The following is a 13,908-nucleotide window of genomic DNA, read 5'->3' as shown; positions in this document are numbered from 1 at the left end:
GCCCCAGTATAGCAAGTATAGTGCCCAAGTATAGCAAGTATAGTGCCCCAGTATAGCAAGTATAGTGCCCCAGTATAGCAAGTATAGTGCCCTAGTATAGTGCCCCAGTATAGCAAGTATAGTGCCCCAGTATAGCAAGTGTAGTGCCCCAGTATAGCAAGTGTAGTGCCCCAGTATAGCAAGTATAGTGCCCCAGTATAGCAAGTATAGTGCCCCAGTATAGTGCCCCAGTATAGCTAGTATGCCCCAGTATAGCTAGTATGCCCCAGTATAGCCAGTATAGTGCCCACTACGCCTAGTATAGTGCCCTAGTATAGCAAGTATAGTGCCCTAGTATAGTGCCCCAGTATAGCAAGTATAGTGCCCTAGTATAGTGCCAAGTATAGCAAGTATAGTGCCCCAGTATAGCAAGTATAGTGCCCCAGTATAGCAAGTATAGTGCCCAAGTATAGTGCCCCAGTATAGCAAGTATAGTGCCCCAGTATAGCAAGTATAGTGCCCCAGTATAGCAAGTATAGTGCCCCAGTATAGTGCCCCAGTATAGCAAGTATAGTGCCCTAGTATAGTGCCAAGTATAGCAAGTATAGTGCCCCAGTATAGCAAGTATAGTGCCCCAGTATAGCAAGTATAGTGCCCCAGTATAGCAAGTATAGTGCCCCAGTATAGCAAGTATAGTGCCCTAGTATAGTGCCAAGTATAGCAAGTATAGTGCCCCAGTATAGCAAGTATAGTGCCCCAGTATAGCAAGTATAGTGCCCCAGTATAGCAAGTATAGTGCCCCAGTATAGCAAGTATAGTGCCCCAGTATAGCAAGTATAGTGCCCCAGTATAGCAAGTATAGTGCCCCAGTATAGCAAGTATAATGCCCCAGTATAGCAAGTATAGTGCCCCAGTATAGCAAGTATAGTGCCCCAGTATAGCAAGTATAGTGCCCAAGTATAGCAAGTATAGTGCCCCAGTATAGTGCCCCAGTATAGCAAGTATAGTGCCCTAGTATAGTGCCCCAGTATAGCAAGTATAGTGCCCCAGTATAGCAAGTATAGTGCCCCAGTATAGCAAGTATAGTGCCCCAGTATAGCAAGTATAGTGCCCCAGTATAGCAAGTATAGTGCCCCAGTATAGTGCCCCAGTATAGCAAGTATAGTGCCCCAGTATAGCAAGTATAGTGCCCCAGTATAGCAGCCCCCACCTCCCCCCCCCCTCCCCCCCGCGGCTGCCGCTGCAGTTACTTTGGCCGGCGGTCTTTCATATTCCCCTCTCTCTCTCTTCCCAGCGTGTGAGTAACAGCGCGCCCTACGGCTGCTGTGATAGAGAGGGAGGAAGCAGGAAGGTGAGAGCGGTTCCCATAGTAACGGCGCGCCGCTACAGGAGGCCGCTCTTTCTCTCCTGCTTCCTCCCTCTCTATCACAGCAGCCGCAGGGCGCGCCGTTGTGACTCACACGCTGGGAAGAGAGAGAGAGGGGAATATGAAAGACCACGCGGCCGCCAAAGGTAACAGCAGCGGCGGCCGCTGTGGGGGCAGACAAGAGGACAGTCCCGCGGCCCAACTGAAAACGTCCTGCGGACCACCAGTGGGCCGCGGACCACAGGTTGGGGATCCCTGGTTTATAGGGCACTCCTCAAGCCAAATGCTTTTTTTTGTTTGTTTGTTTTTTTGTTTAAATACTCAAATTCCCTATAAACTAAACAAGTTTCGCCCACAGCTCCTTTTGTGCCTTGGCACTGTAGAAATGGCTTATGGGAGCTCAGTCTGGGCAGGAGGAGGAGGTGTCACTAGCCATAGATTTCAGAGGCAGAGGGCTGGAGATGCTATCAGCTTGCCTGTGTAATGTGACAAGCAGAACATGGCTGCTGTCATTGTATCACAGGGAAAAATACTCATATACAGTTGAAGCTGTTTGCAGCTAGATTTGCTGTGCAAACTATCTACATTTTGGATAAGATATATATAGACATGTTACTTGTTATAGTTAGTTTTTCACTTTGGATCAGCTTTAAACAATGCCAGTTGCCTGTCTGTCCAGCTGATCCTCTGCCTCTATCACTTATAGCAAAGCCCCTAAACCAGCATGCAGCAGATCAGGTGTTTCTGACATTATTACCAGATCTAACCAGATTAGCTGCATGCTTGTTTCTGGTGCGATTCAGACACTACTTCAGCCAAATAGATCAACAGGGCTGCCAGGCAACTGGTATTATTTAACAGGAAACCGATAAGAAAAAAAAGGACACCGATTACTCGTTACTAGTTATGGTTTGTATGATGGTATATTCAGAGCTGATGCACGTTTTATGCAAATTAGATGCAAATCGTAAAAATGGTCAATTAGATGCAAATAATCTTGAGCTGATGCAAATATTTATGCCAAATTATGCAGCTTGCGAACAGACAAATCAAACGCTGCTGCTTCAGCATCTGATTGGTCCATTTTCAAGCAACATGAATTGCAGACAAAATTGCATCAACTTGAAAGGTCCCTCATCTCTCAGATGCTTGACACGGGTTCCCCCTCTGTTTGTGAGATATTGGAGTTACTTACCAGGAGAGCAGATACCATCTGCATCTAGAATCTCATGCCTCCATATCGGTTTGCGGGTAGTGGCGTCCAGCATCGGCCCCATCACCTTATCGAACGTCTGGTTGCTGTAGCGCTTCAGCGTGCATTTGGCGTTCTTGTAGACAAGACATCGCCCAAAGCCTAGAGAGAGATTATTAATTATTTTCATTATTATATCAAAGGAGCTCACAATCAAATCCGTACCATAGTCTTATGTCTTATATTATTATTATGTATTTATATAGCACTGACATCTTCTGCAGCATATTACAGAGTACATAGTCATGTCACTGACTGTCCGCAGAGGAGCTCACAATCTAATCCCTGCCACAGTCATACTATAATGCCTTACAATATTATTATTAGTAATCCTGCCTTCCCAGTGATGTTTAGCCTATGCTATTTAGTTATGAAGCTTGCTGCCCCAGAGCACTCTGGGAGACTAGGTGGTGGTTCTGCTCACTTTGGAACATGCAAAAAAAAAAAACATTCCGCAGTGATGCACCTTACCTGCAGTAAATATGGCACCACCTGTGATCAATTTAAAATGTAAATCGGGGAGAGGAAAGATTTTACAGTGGGCAAACACTGACTAATTTATAGACAAATATAATAATATATACGCTATTTTAATAATATAGTTGCATTCAGTAAGATTCCTCTGTAAAGCAAACTGGAAGCGAAAATAAACGTATGATATAATGAATTGTATGGGTAGTACAGATAATGAATAGAACATTAGTGGCAATGAGAGTTTCATATCGTTTTCCAGTACAGGAAGAGTTGAAAAAAAAAACTTCTATGCAAAAGAGCTTACAGTCCTGTCTTCTGAAGCACATAAAGGACAACTGTAGCAAGAGGGCTACTGAGGCTGCCATATTTTTTTTCTTTTTTTTCCTTTTAACCACTTCAGGACCACAGTGCTAAACCCCCCTAAAGACCAGGCTATTTTTTTACTAAAAGGGCGACTGCAGCTTTAAGGCCAAGCTGCAGGACTGCACAACACAGCACAGGAGTGATTACCCCCCCCCCCCTTTTCTCCCCACCAACAGAGCTCTCTGTTGGTGGGGTCTGATCGCCCTCGAGTTGTTTATTTTTTAATATAAATATATTGTTTTTTTATGAAAAGAAAAACGTTTCTGCTGCCTCCCCAGCCAGCCAGCCTATCACTGCCGATCGCTCTCCAGTGTCTGTCCCCAGTACAGCGCTGCTGCTGATCGCAGCACTGTACTGTGTAAATAGACGGCGATCACGCCATCTAACAGTCTCCCAAGCAGCAATAGGCGGAGACTGAAGACGGGGTGGAGCTCCACCCCCCCCCCCCCCGATAAGAAGATGCGGGGTGCGCGCGATCTCCTTCAGTAGCTGGCTCCAGAACCTGCCGCCGTGGCCACGCCCATCGACATGGAGCGGTCTTCAGGTAGTTAAACTATAACAGTTGCCTGACAGCCTTGCTGATCTATTTAACTGCAGTAGTATCTAAATATCCCCAGAAACAAGCATGCAGCTCAGATCTGACAATATTGTCAGAGACACCTGATCTGCTGCATGCTTGTTCAGGGGCTATGGCTAAAAGCATTAGAGGCAGAGGATCAGCAACGCAGCCAGACAACTGGTATTGTTAAAAAGGAGAATAAATATGGCAGCCTCCATGTCACTCACTTTTCAGTTGTCCTTTAAACAGCCATGAAACAGTGAGAGAAAGCTTGTCACAAGGTTTTACTGCAGGAAAGTTCAAAGGGTCATTATTTGTTTTATAGTTGAAAAGAGAGTGTGGTTTTAAAACTGCAACTGTGACAGAATGATGCAATGTTATTGAAAAAAAATATATAAAACAGAAAATAAAAAGGAGACTATTTTCATTGCTACTAATGTTCTATTCGTTATCCGTACTACACATAATTCATTATACAAGTTTTTTTACGCTTCAGTTTGCGGTTAACCCTTCACCAGACACATTTTCACTGTTTTCCTCCTCCGGACAAAAGAACTGGAATGGCAAATATTCTGTATATTCCTCAAATGAGTGCTTTCCATGAATGCTGTTTGTGTGTCTCTCTTCCTCAAAAGCTATTTCGTTGTATTTGGCTGATTTAGGGGGGAAAAAACTGAAAAGAGCAGCGATTTGCTTGAAGCAGGAACAGCCAATCAAACAGCCACTTGAGTGAGTCTGCAGAATGCTGACTGGTTGCCACGGGAGACCCCTCAGCATTCATGTGTGATTAGCGATCCCTCCATAGGCCTCTATTCACTCGTGCCACTCGAGTACGGATAACGATGTCACCGCTCACCAATTCCGCCCTCACGGCCATCTTCCAGCCCACTAATGGGAGCGATGGTCTGGGGACAACGACTCATTAGTAACAAATAAATGAGGGCCTAGTGAATAGGGGCTGGGGGGTCACCTTTCCTCCGCTCCACGCCGCACGTGCCATCGCCTTTATCCCTCTCCTAGACAAGATGGCTGCGCCGGTTGCCAGGCTGCCGAAAAACGATGCCCAGAAATGTAACTTGGACGCTAGAGCCCGACGTTCCACGTTTTCTTCCTCCGCGGCTTTGTCAATACAGCAGGAATTAAATAAGTGTTTTTTTCTTTAATGTTTTTATTCCGTTAAAGAAAAAAAAGAGAACCTGTAAGAAAATGAGAACTCGTCTCTCTCCCCCCCCTTGTGCTGCTATTATGGCCATTGTTGACTGGCTCACATTCAACGGCCTGTTTGGAGTCCTTTCTTGAACAACAAAAGTTATATTAAACTTGTACCGGGGGCTGGAGGGGGGGGGGGCACTACGGCACATGTCATCAGGCAGAGGAGTGTTTGCGGCCAAACAGAGCTTTATGCTGGTTTCTGGTGCTGCGTTTCGTCTCGTGAAACAATGAGGGGAAAGCGTCTGGCTGTTGAATGACGGTAATTGGAGGTGCCAGTCTTTTGTCGAGGAGTGGTCAGGCTTCATTCGCTGCTGTGTGTCATCTCTCAGATTGTGCAATTGGCCGGGGCTGTCTGTCAAGGCGATTTCATCTCAGTGTTCCTGTAGTAGATGCTATCTTTACAACGCATTTACGTTCCACTATCTTACATCTGTGGTAAAAGCTGAGCAAACAGGAGCAGCGATGGCTACAAGACATCTGTGCTGCTAAAAGGACCCCATTTCGGAGTTTTACGGTTAGAATAATAAAGAAAAAAAATCAATTCAAACATACGTTCATCAAATTTAAACGGAATAGGGTAAGGTTATAGGGTTAAAGGGGCGCTATGACAAAAAATTGTAAAATTTAACATATGTGCTAAACAAATAAGAAGTACACGTTTTTTTCCCCAGAGTAAAATGAGCCATAAATTACTTTTCTCCTATGTTGCTGTCACTTACAGTAGGTAGTAGAAATCTGACAGAAGTGACAGGTTTTGGAATAGTCCATCTCTTCATGGGGGATTCTCAGCCAGGCTTTTATTCTTTATAAAGATATTCTCTAAAAAAGGAATTAAACAATGATGCTGGCCAGCCTCCCTGCTCGCTACACAGTTTTTTGGCAGTTGGACAGAGCAACTGCCATTCACTAAGTGCTTTTGAAAATAAATAAATCCATGAGAATCCCCTGTGAAGAGATGGACTAGTCCAAAACCTGTCACTTCTGTCAGATTTCTTCTACCTACTGTAAGTGTCAGCAACATAGGAGAAAAGTAATTTATGGCTCATTTTACTCTGGAAAAAAATGTATTTCTTATTTGTATGTTTGCACATATGTAAAATTTTACAAGGCTGCCATATTTATTACATTTTAACCCATTCAGGTTCCGTCATTTTCATGTGAGAAATGTTCACCTCCCATTTATTAGCCTATAACTTTATCACTACTTATCACAATGCACTGATCTATATCTTGTTTTTTCCGCCACCAATTAGGCTTTCTTTGGGTGGTACATTTTGCTAAGAGCCACTTTACTGTAAATGCATTTTAACAGGAAGAAAAAGAAAAAAATGGAAAAATTCATTATTTCTCAGTTTTTAGCCATTATAGTTTTAAAATAATACATGCCTCCATAATTAAAACTCACGTATTGTATTTGCCCATATGTCCCGGTTATTACACCGTTAAAATTATGTCCCTATCACAATGTATGGCGACAATATTTTATTTGGAAATAAAGGTGCATTTTTTCCATTTTGCATCGATCACTATTTACAAGTTTAAAATAAAAAAAATATAGAAATATTTCATCTTTACATTGATATTTAAAAAGTTTAGACCCTTAGGTAAATATTTACATGTTTTTTTTTTTTTTTTTTTTATTGTAATGGTTTTTTGTTTTTTTTTATAGTAAACATTTTATTTGGGTAGATTTGGGAGGGTGGGAGGTAAACAATAGATTTATAATGTAAATGTGTCTTAATTTTAATTTTTTTTTTCTTACAGGTGTAGTATTACTTTTTGGCCACAAGATGGCGGCCATGAGTTTGTTTACATGACGTCACTCTAAGCGTAACATACGCTTACAGTGACGCATCGGGAAGGGAACGGCCAGAAAAGGCGCAGCTTCCGAGAGAAGCTGTCGCTTTTTCAGCGGGGGAGAGGAATCAGTGATCGGGCACCATAGCCCGATACATTGATTCCCTGGCTACCGAATTCGCGGCCGGGAATGCGCGTGCACGCGCGGTAGCGCGCATGGTTCCTGGACGTAAAAACTACGTCCAGGAACCAAAATAGGTTAAGCAATACCAGCTGCCTGGCAGTCCTGCTGATCCTCTGCCTCTAATACTTTTAAGCCACAGAACCTGAACAAGCATGTCGCAGATCAGATGTTTCTGACATTCTTGTCAGATCTAGAGCTTCATGCTCGTTTCTGGTGTGATTCAGACACTACTGCAGCCAAATAGACAAGCACTGATCCTAAGGATCACACACCAATGTCCAGCAGAGGTGGTGGGTGGAGGACCAAGTAGCCAAAGTCCATACAAGTATCTAAAGAAGGTCCGCACACCACTATAGCCACTTCACCCTACAGTGTCGAAAATCGTATGCATCCGAGCAATGTTCACCTCCCATTCATTCGCCAATAACTTTATCGCTACTTATCACAATTAATTGATCTATATTTAGTTTTTTTCCGCCACTAATTAGGCTTTCTTTGGGTGGTACATTTTGCTAAGAATTATTTTTTTCTAAATCTATTTTAACAGGAAGATTAAGAAAGAAATGGAAAAAATTCATTATTTCTCAGTTTTTGTCCATTATAGTTTAAAATTAATACATGCTACCGTAATTAAAACTCATGTATTTAATTTGCCCATTTGTCCCGGTTATTACACAGTTTAAATTATGTCCCTATCACAATTTATCACGCCGATATTTTATTTAGAAATAAAGGTGCATTTTTTCAATTTGCGCCCATCACTATTTACAAGCTTATAATTTTAAAAAATATAAGATACTCTCTTGACATGCATATTTAAAAAGTTCAAACCCTTGGGTAACTATTTATGTTGTTTTTTTTTTTTTAATTGCAATTTTTATTTATTTTTTTAATTATTTGGGTAATTTTTGGTGTGGGAGGGAAACAGAATTTTAAATGTAAAATAATGTAATATAAAAAATGTATGTGGGTGTAGTTTACTATTTGGCCACAAGATAGCCACAGTCAAAAAAGTCCTGGAAGCGTATGATCACGCTTCCAGGAACTTCAAGGAGGCTGGGAAACTTTTTTGCAGAAATACCGAGGTCTCGGATCAGAGATAGTCGGTTTTTCTGCGGGGGACTTAGATCAGTGAATGGAAATTATATTCCCATACACTGATCGGAGGGGGTGTTTAATGGCAGGCAGCAGGAGCGCGCGTGACTGTAGTGGTTAACAGGAACTTTTTAGGTTACGCAACTATGCAGTTACGTAACTGTGCCTTGACAAAGGGGACACTGTGTAGCCCCGAAACGATCACCGGTTTTACGGTGGAGTGTGTGTATATAGTGATGGAGCAATGAAAAGTTAAAGGTGGTGTGTGGGCCTTATTTGGATACTAAATAGACCAGCAGGACAGCCAGGCAACTTGTATTGTATAAAAGGATATAAATATGTCAAATTTAATGAACCTTCCACATTCCACATTTTACCTTACAGCTGCTTCTCTGCATTGGTTTCATTGGGTTGTAATTGGACCAATCAGATGATCTCCCTGCCGATTTGGATCAGCCCAAAGACAGCGGGGACAGAGGGGGACTCACGCCGGCCGGATCAGGTAATGTATAGTTGGGGGAGGGGGGGGGGGGGGGTCGGGGGTGCGGCAGCTCCACAGATTGTGAATCGGTTTCATGCTGAAATCAATTCACAATCTGTTTGCAGTAAAGGCAGCCATACGATCCCTCTCTGATCAGATTCGATCAGAGAGGGATCTATCTGTTGGTCGATCTGATGGCAAATCGACCAGTGTATGGCTACCTTTATTTTCATAAGCACTGTTGCTCTGTCCAACTGCCAAAAAGCTGTGTAGGGAGCAGGGAAGCTGGCCAGCATCATCGTTTAAATCCTATTTAGGGAATATCTTTATAAAGAATAAAAGCCTTGCTGAGAATCCCCCCCATGAAGAGATGGACTAGTCCAAAACCTGTCACTTCTGTCAGATTGCTACTACCTACTGTAAGTGACAGCAACATAGGAGAAAAGTAATTTATGGTTCATTTTACTCTGAAAAAAAAATGTACCTCTTATTATTTGTCTATGTTTGCACATATTATAAATGTTACAATTTTTCGCTACTTTACCATCTCTACAGATCACAGGCCCCTCAGGGTATGAACATTACTACTTTTCACAACTTGTTAAGCCTGGTTTACTAGCAGAAAAATACCATTTTTTTTCTTTTATCGACGTGGTATTGAAAAGGATACCTGATGTGAGAGGGATATGGAGCCTGCCATATTAATCTCTTTTTAAACCATGCAGATTGCCTGGCAGCCCTGCTGATCTTCTGTCTCTAATACTTTTAGCCACAGACCCTGAACAAGCCTGCAGCAGATCCGGTGCTCTGATTAAAGTCTGGCTGGATAAGCTGCATGCTTGTTCAAGGTGTGTGATTCAGACGGTACTTACCATAAAGATCAGCAGGGCTGCCAGGCAACTGGTATTGTTTAAAAGAAAATAAATATGGCAGCCTCCAAATCCCTCTCACTTCAGGTTCCTTTAAAGGGATACTGTAGGGGGGTCGGGGGAAAATGAGTTGAACTTACCCGTGGCTTGTAATGGTCCCCCGCAGACATCCTGTGTTGGCGCAGCCACTCACCGATGCTCCGGCCCCGCCTCTGGCTCACTTCTGGAATTTCAGACTTTAAAGTCAGAAAACCACTGCGCCTGCGTTGCCGTGTCCTCGTTCCCGCTGATGTCACCAGGAGTGTATAGCACAAGCCCAGTATGGTCTGTGCCTGCGCTGTGCGCTCCTGGTGACATCAGGGGAAGCGAGGACACGACAACGCAGGCGCAGTGGTTTTCAGGCTTTAAAGTCCGAAATTCCAGAAGTGAACCAGAGGCGGGGCCGGAGCATCGGTGAGCGGCAGCGCGGGCACAGGATGTCTGCGGGGGGCGGAGCATCGGTGAGTGGCTGGGCGGACACAGGATGTCTGTGGGGGAACATTAGAAGCCCCGGGTAAGTTCAGCTCATTTTCCCCCGACCCCCCTACAGTATCCCTTTAAAGGAAAAAACTGTCAGTGCACAGACCAGAACTCTTTATAACAATTTCATAAATTGTTAACAAGTTCTAATGCCCCAATGGGGTAAAATGATGCAGAAAAATCAAAGAATATTGCGCAGACGTAGCAATCCACTCAATCAAGCTGATAACACGTGAAAATCTCAAGAGGCTGACCACATGGAATCAACAATCTCGTTTTCTTGGAGATGTCATGCGTATACGCTGGCTTCATGCGAGCTTGAGCTATTTTGTGTTTAACCACTTAAGCCCAACTGGACGAACATTCTCGTCCAGTTGGGCTGCGCGTGCTTCCGCCGCCGGGCGCTAGCCCAGCGATCAATGAAAGGGATTTTAGATCCCTTTCGTTGATCGAAGCCCCCCGCAGAAAAGCCGACAGCGTCTCACCAGACGCTGCGGTTTTTGTGAGTTTCAAAAAGTTCCCAATCTTATTCCTCTTCCTGGAAGCGTACGATCACGCTTCCAGGACTTTTTCACTTGTGGCCAAATAGTAAAACTACACAAACATCCATTTTTTAATAAATAAATACATTTTTTTACATTTATAATTAGCTGTTTACCGCCCACACCAAAAATTACCCACATACAATTTTTAATAAAAAAAAAAAATTACAATTAAAAAAAACAAACAACGTTATCTAAGGATCTGAACTTTTTAAATATGCATGTCAAATGAGTATATTAATATCATTTTTTAAATTATAGGGTTGTAAATAGTGATGGACGCAAATTGAAAAAAATGCACCTTTATTTCCAAAGAAAATATTGGCGCCATACATTGTGAAAGGGAAATCATTTAAATGGTGTAATAAGCGGGACAAACTGCCCTTAGCCAATCAGTGAGGAGCAGGAAGAGGAGATAAGGAGAGCTTCCCTCTCCTTGGCAATGTACCAAAATAGGGCCAGGCTGACTGAGATAAGCTTCAGTACAGTAAAAACATTTATGATTATACTGGAATGCTGGCAATGCAGGATTAGGTTGCAGGCTGCATAATAAACGCAGAGCAGTGGGTAATTGGAATTCGATTTTGTGGCCGGCAATCCCTCTTGAAAGCAATTGCCCCGGGCACTCACCTCTATCGAGCGAGGCTTTATTCAGTACGAGGGCATCTTCTATGTCGTACCCGCTATAACTCATCACTGCCACCGTGGCGTTCTGTCCTGCCGGGAGCTTCTCGAAGTCGATCAGCTCGATGGTCTTGGTTTTCACCATCGGCCGCTGCGGGTAAGCCAGCAAGTACATCAATGTGTCGATTCTGTTCCTCTGGTTGTAGCCAATCGTTCCTGAACCAGAAGAAAATAAGACAATTTAATCGAAGCATGCATGCTTGGGACGGTCACAGACATGCTAAAGGTGGCCATGCATCTGGCGATGATGGGCAGATCGACCAAGAGACCAATCTCTCTAATTGCATCGGATGAGAGAGATCGGTTCTTTGCTCATACACCCCAGGCTAATTCCCGACTGATTTCAGCATGAAATCCTTAGGGAATCAGCCTTGTGGTTAGGGTGAAGCATCGGCAAAGGGTGTGTATAGGGTTAGGCAGGGAGGGGTGGTGAACCCTGCAGGGGGTGTGGTTAGGGATCGGCAGGGTGGGTCGGTTAGAAATCGGGAGGGGTGTAGTTAGGGTTAGGCATTGGCAGGGTGGATCGGTGGTTATGGTCAGGCATTAGCAGGGAGGGGTGGTCAGGCATCGGCAGGGTGGGTCGGTTGGGGATCAGCAGGGGGTGTGGTTAGGGTTAGGCATCGGCAGGGGGTGTGGTTAGGGTTTGGCATCGGCAGGGAGGGGTGAGTAGGTTAAGTATCAGCAGTGGGGTCAGTTAAAGTTAGGCACCGGCAGGGGTGTGGTTACAATTAGGAATTTGCAGGGGTGCGATTATGGTTAGGCATCGGCAGGGGTAAGGTTAGGGTTAGGCATTGGTATAGGTGTGGTTAGGGTTAAGCAGCGGCAGGGGGTGTGGTTATGGTTAGGCATCAGCAGGGGGTGTGGTTAGGGTTAAGCATCAATGGGGTGTGGTTAGGGTTAAACATTGGCAGGGGGTGTGGTTAGAGTTAAAGGATACGTCCAGGCAAAAACAAAAATCCACTTACCTGGGGCTTTCTCCAGCCCCGGGCAACCGCCTTGTGCCCTCGCTGTTTTGCGCTTGCGCAGTCCTGATGATGTCAGCGGTGTAGCGCAGAAACAGACCTGGTGAGGTCGGATTCTGCAGAGGAGAAGACCAGGAGCCACCGGAGCTGCGGCGAGGGCACAAGATGGCTGCCAGGGGCTGGAGGAAGCCCCAGGTAAGTGGATTTTTGTTTTTGCCTGGATGTTTCCTTTAAGCAGCGGTAGGCTGTATGGTTATGGTTAGGCACCAGAAGGGGGAGTGGTTAGGGTTAGGCACCGGCAGAGGGTGTGGTTATGGTTAGGCCACGGCAGGGTGTGTCGTTATGGTTAGGCATCGGCAGGGGAAGTGGTTAGGGTTAGGGTATTAGCACTGCACAACAGTAGAATATCAGGCATTTTACCTATAGTCTACTAGCAGCTATTTCAGGCACCCTTTTTGCATCTACGCATAAAAAGGGGAGCCCCTCCATATAGTTACATTAGTAGTTCAGCGACTGGCTTCCCTAGAGTTCCCCTAGAGCTCACGTTGCCTCTGAGCGATATCCTAATTGTCGTGTTTCCACTCACTGCAGGTCTACTGTACATCTAACAAGGCGGCTATAAACTCCGGCCCACATCGGGAATGGTTAAGCGATTAATGCCTGGCGATTGCCCGCGGCAGTAAAACGCTGAGTCCCGGCATGCTGATGCAATTAGCCAACCGCAGAACAAAACGTTGATTTTAGTTCATTTTAGATTCGGTTTCAGGTCATAAGATGTCAGATGTTTGGTATTGTTATGTTCACAATCCTCCCAACAATACAGTTTATGGCTCCATAAAGTTACTGCGGTTATTAGAGAGGTGATGCAGGAGACTACAAAAGGGCCCGGAACGCAGTCTTCTGAATGCCGAGAGCACAAAATCTCCATTCCATAAAAAGCACAAACATAGGACACAACCATGAAGAGGCTTGTAAGGATACAAAACACCCACCGCAGAATAAATACCCGGGGGAGGGGGGGGGGGGTGGGCTTAGAGATCTATGAAATAAAAAGTCATACAGCCGTTACCTACCCGTTAGTTTCTTTTAACCCTGTAAAATCCTTGAGGGTTATCATCCAAGGAAAAGTTCACATTCAAACTCCAGGAACTGTCTTTTCCCGCCGTAAACCGGTTTTAATGGTATGAAAGTTAATGAATGCATCACCCCAGATCAATCATATTTAGAGCACCCATGTCTCCCCACCCCTCCGTATCCTGCACAGTTCCCTGGGGTCTAGTGGCCCCTCCCCTATACAGTTACCTGATGTCTAGTGGCCTCCACCCTCCCTTATACAGTTCCCTGGTGTCTGGTGGCCCCTCCCTCCCCTATACAGTTCTCTGGTGTCTAGTGGTCCCCTCCCTCTCCTATACAGTTCTCTGGCGTCTAGTGGTCCCTCTCCCTCCCCTATACAGTTCCCTGGTGTCTAGTGGTCCCCCTCCCTACCCTATACACAGTTCCCTGGTGTCTAGTGCCCCCCTCCCCTATACAGTTCCCTGGTGTCTAGTGACCCCCTCCCTCCCCTATAGTA

General features: G+C 44.7%; 1 protein-coding gene across 1 annotated transcript in view; it reads right to left on the bottom strand.

Annotated features, from left to right (window-relative positions):
* The window catches only part of POLR3B (RNA polymerase III subunit B), a 186,349-nt gene that overhangs the window by 73,451 nt on the left and 98,990 nt on the right, over positions 1 to 13,908 (bottom strand). The window contains 2 exon segments of the mRNA XM_068278323.1: positions 2,541 to 2,699; positions 11,323 to 11,532. Of these exon segments, the coding sequence (XP_068134424.1) occupies positions 2,541 to 2,699; positions 11,323 to 11,532 (369 nt within the window).

The sequence above is a fragment of the Hyperolius riggenbachi genome, chromosome 3 (genome assembly GCF_040937935.1).
Source record: "Hyperolius riggenbachi isolate aHypRig1 chromosome 3, aHypRig1.pri, whole genome shotgun sequence".
Lineage (NCBI taxonomy): Eukaryota > Metazoa > Chordata > Amphibia > Anura > Hyperoliidae > Hyperolius > Hyperolius riggenbachi.
This window is presented reverse-complemented; position numbering and strand designations above follow the sequence as displayed.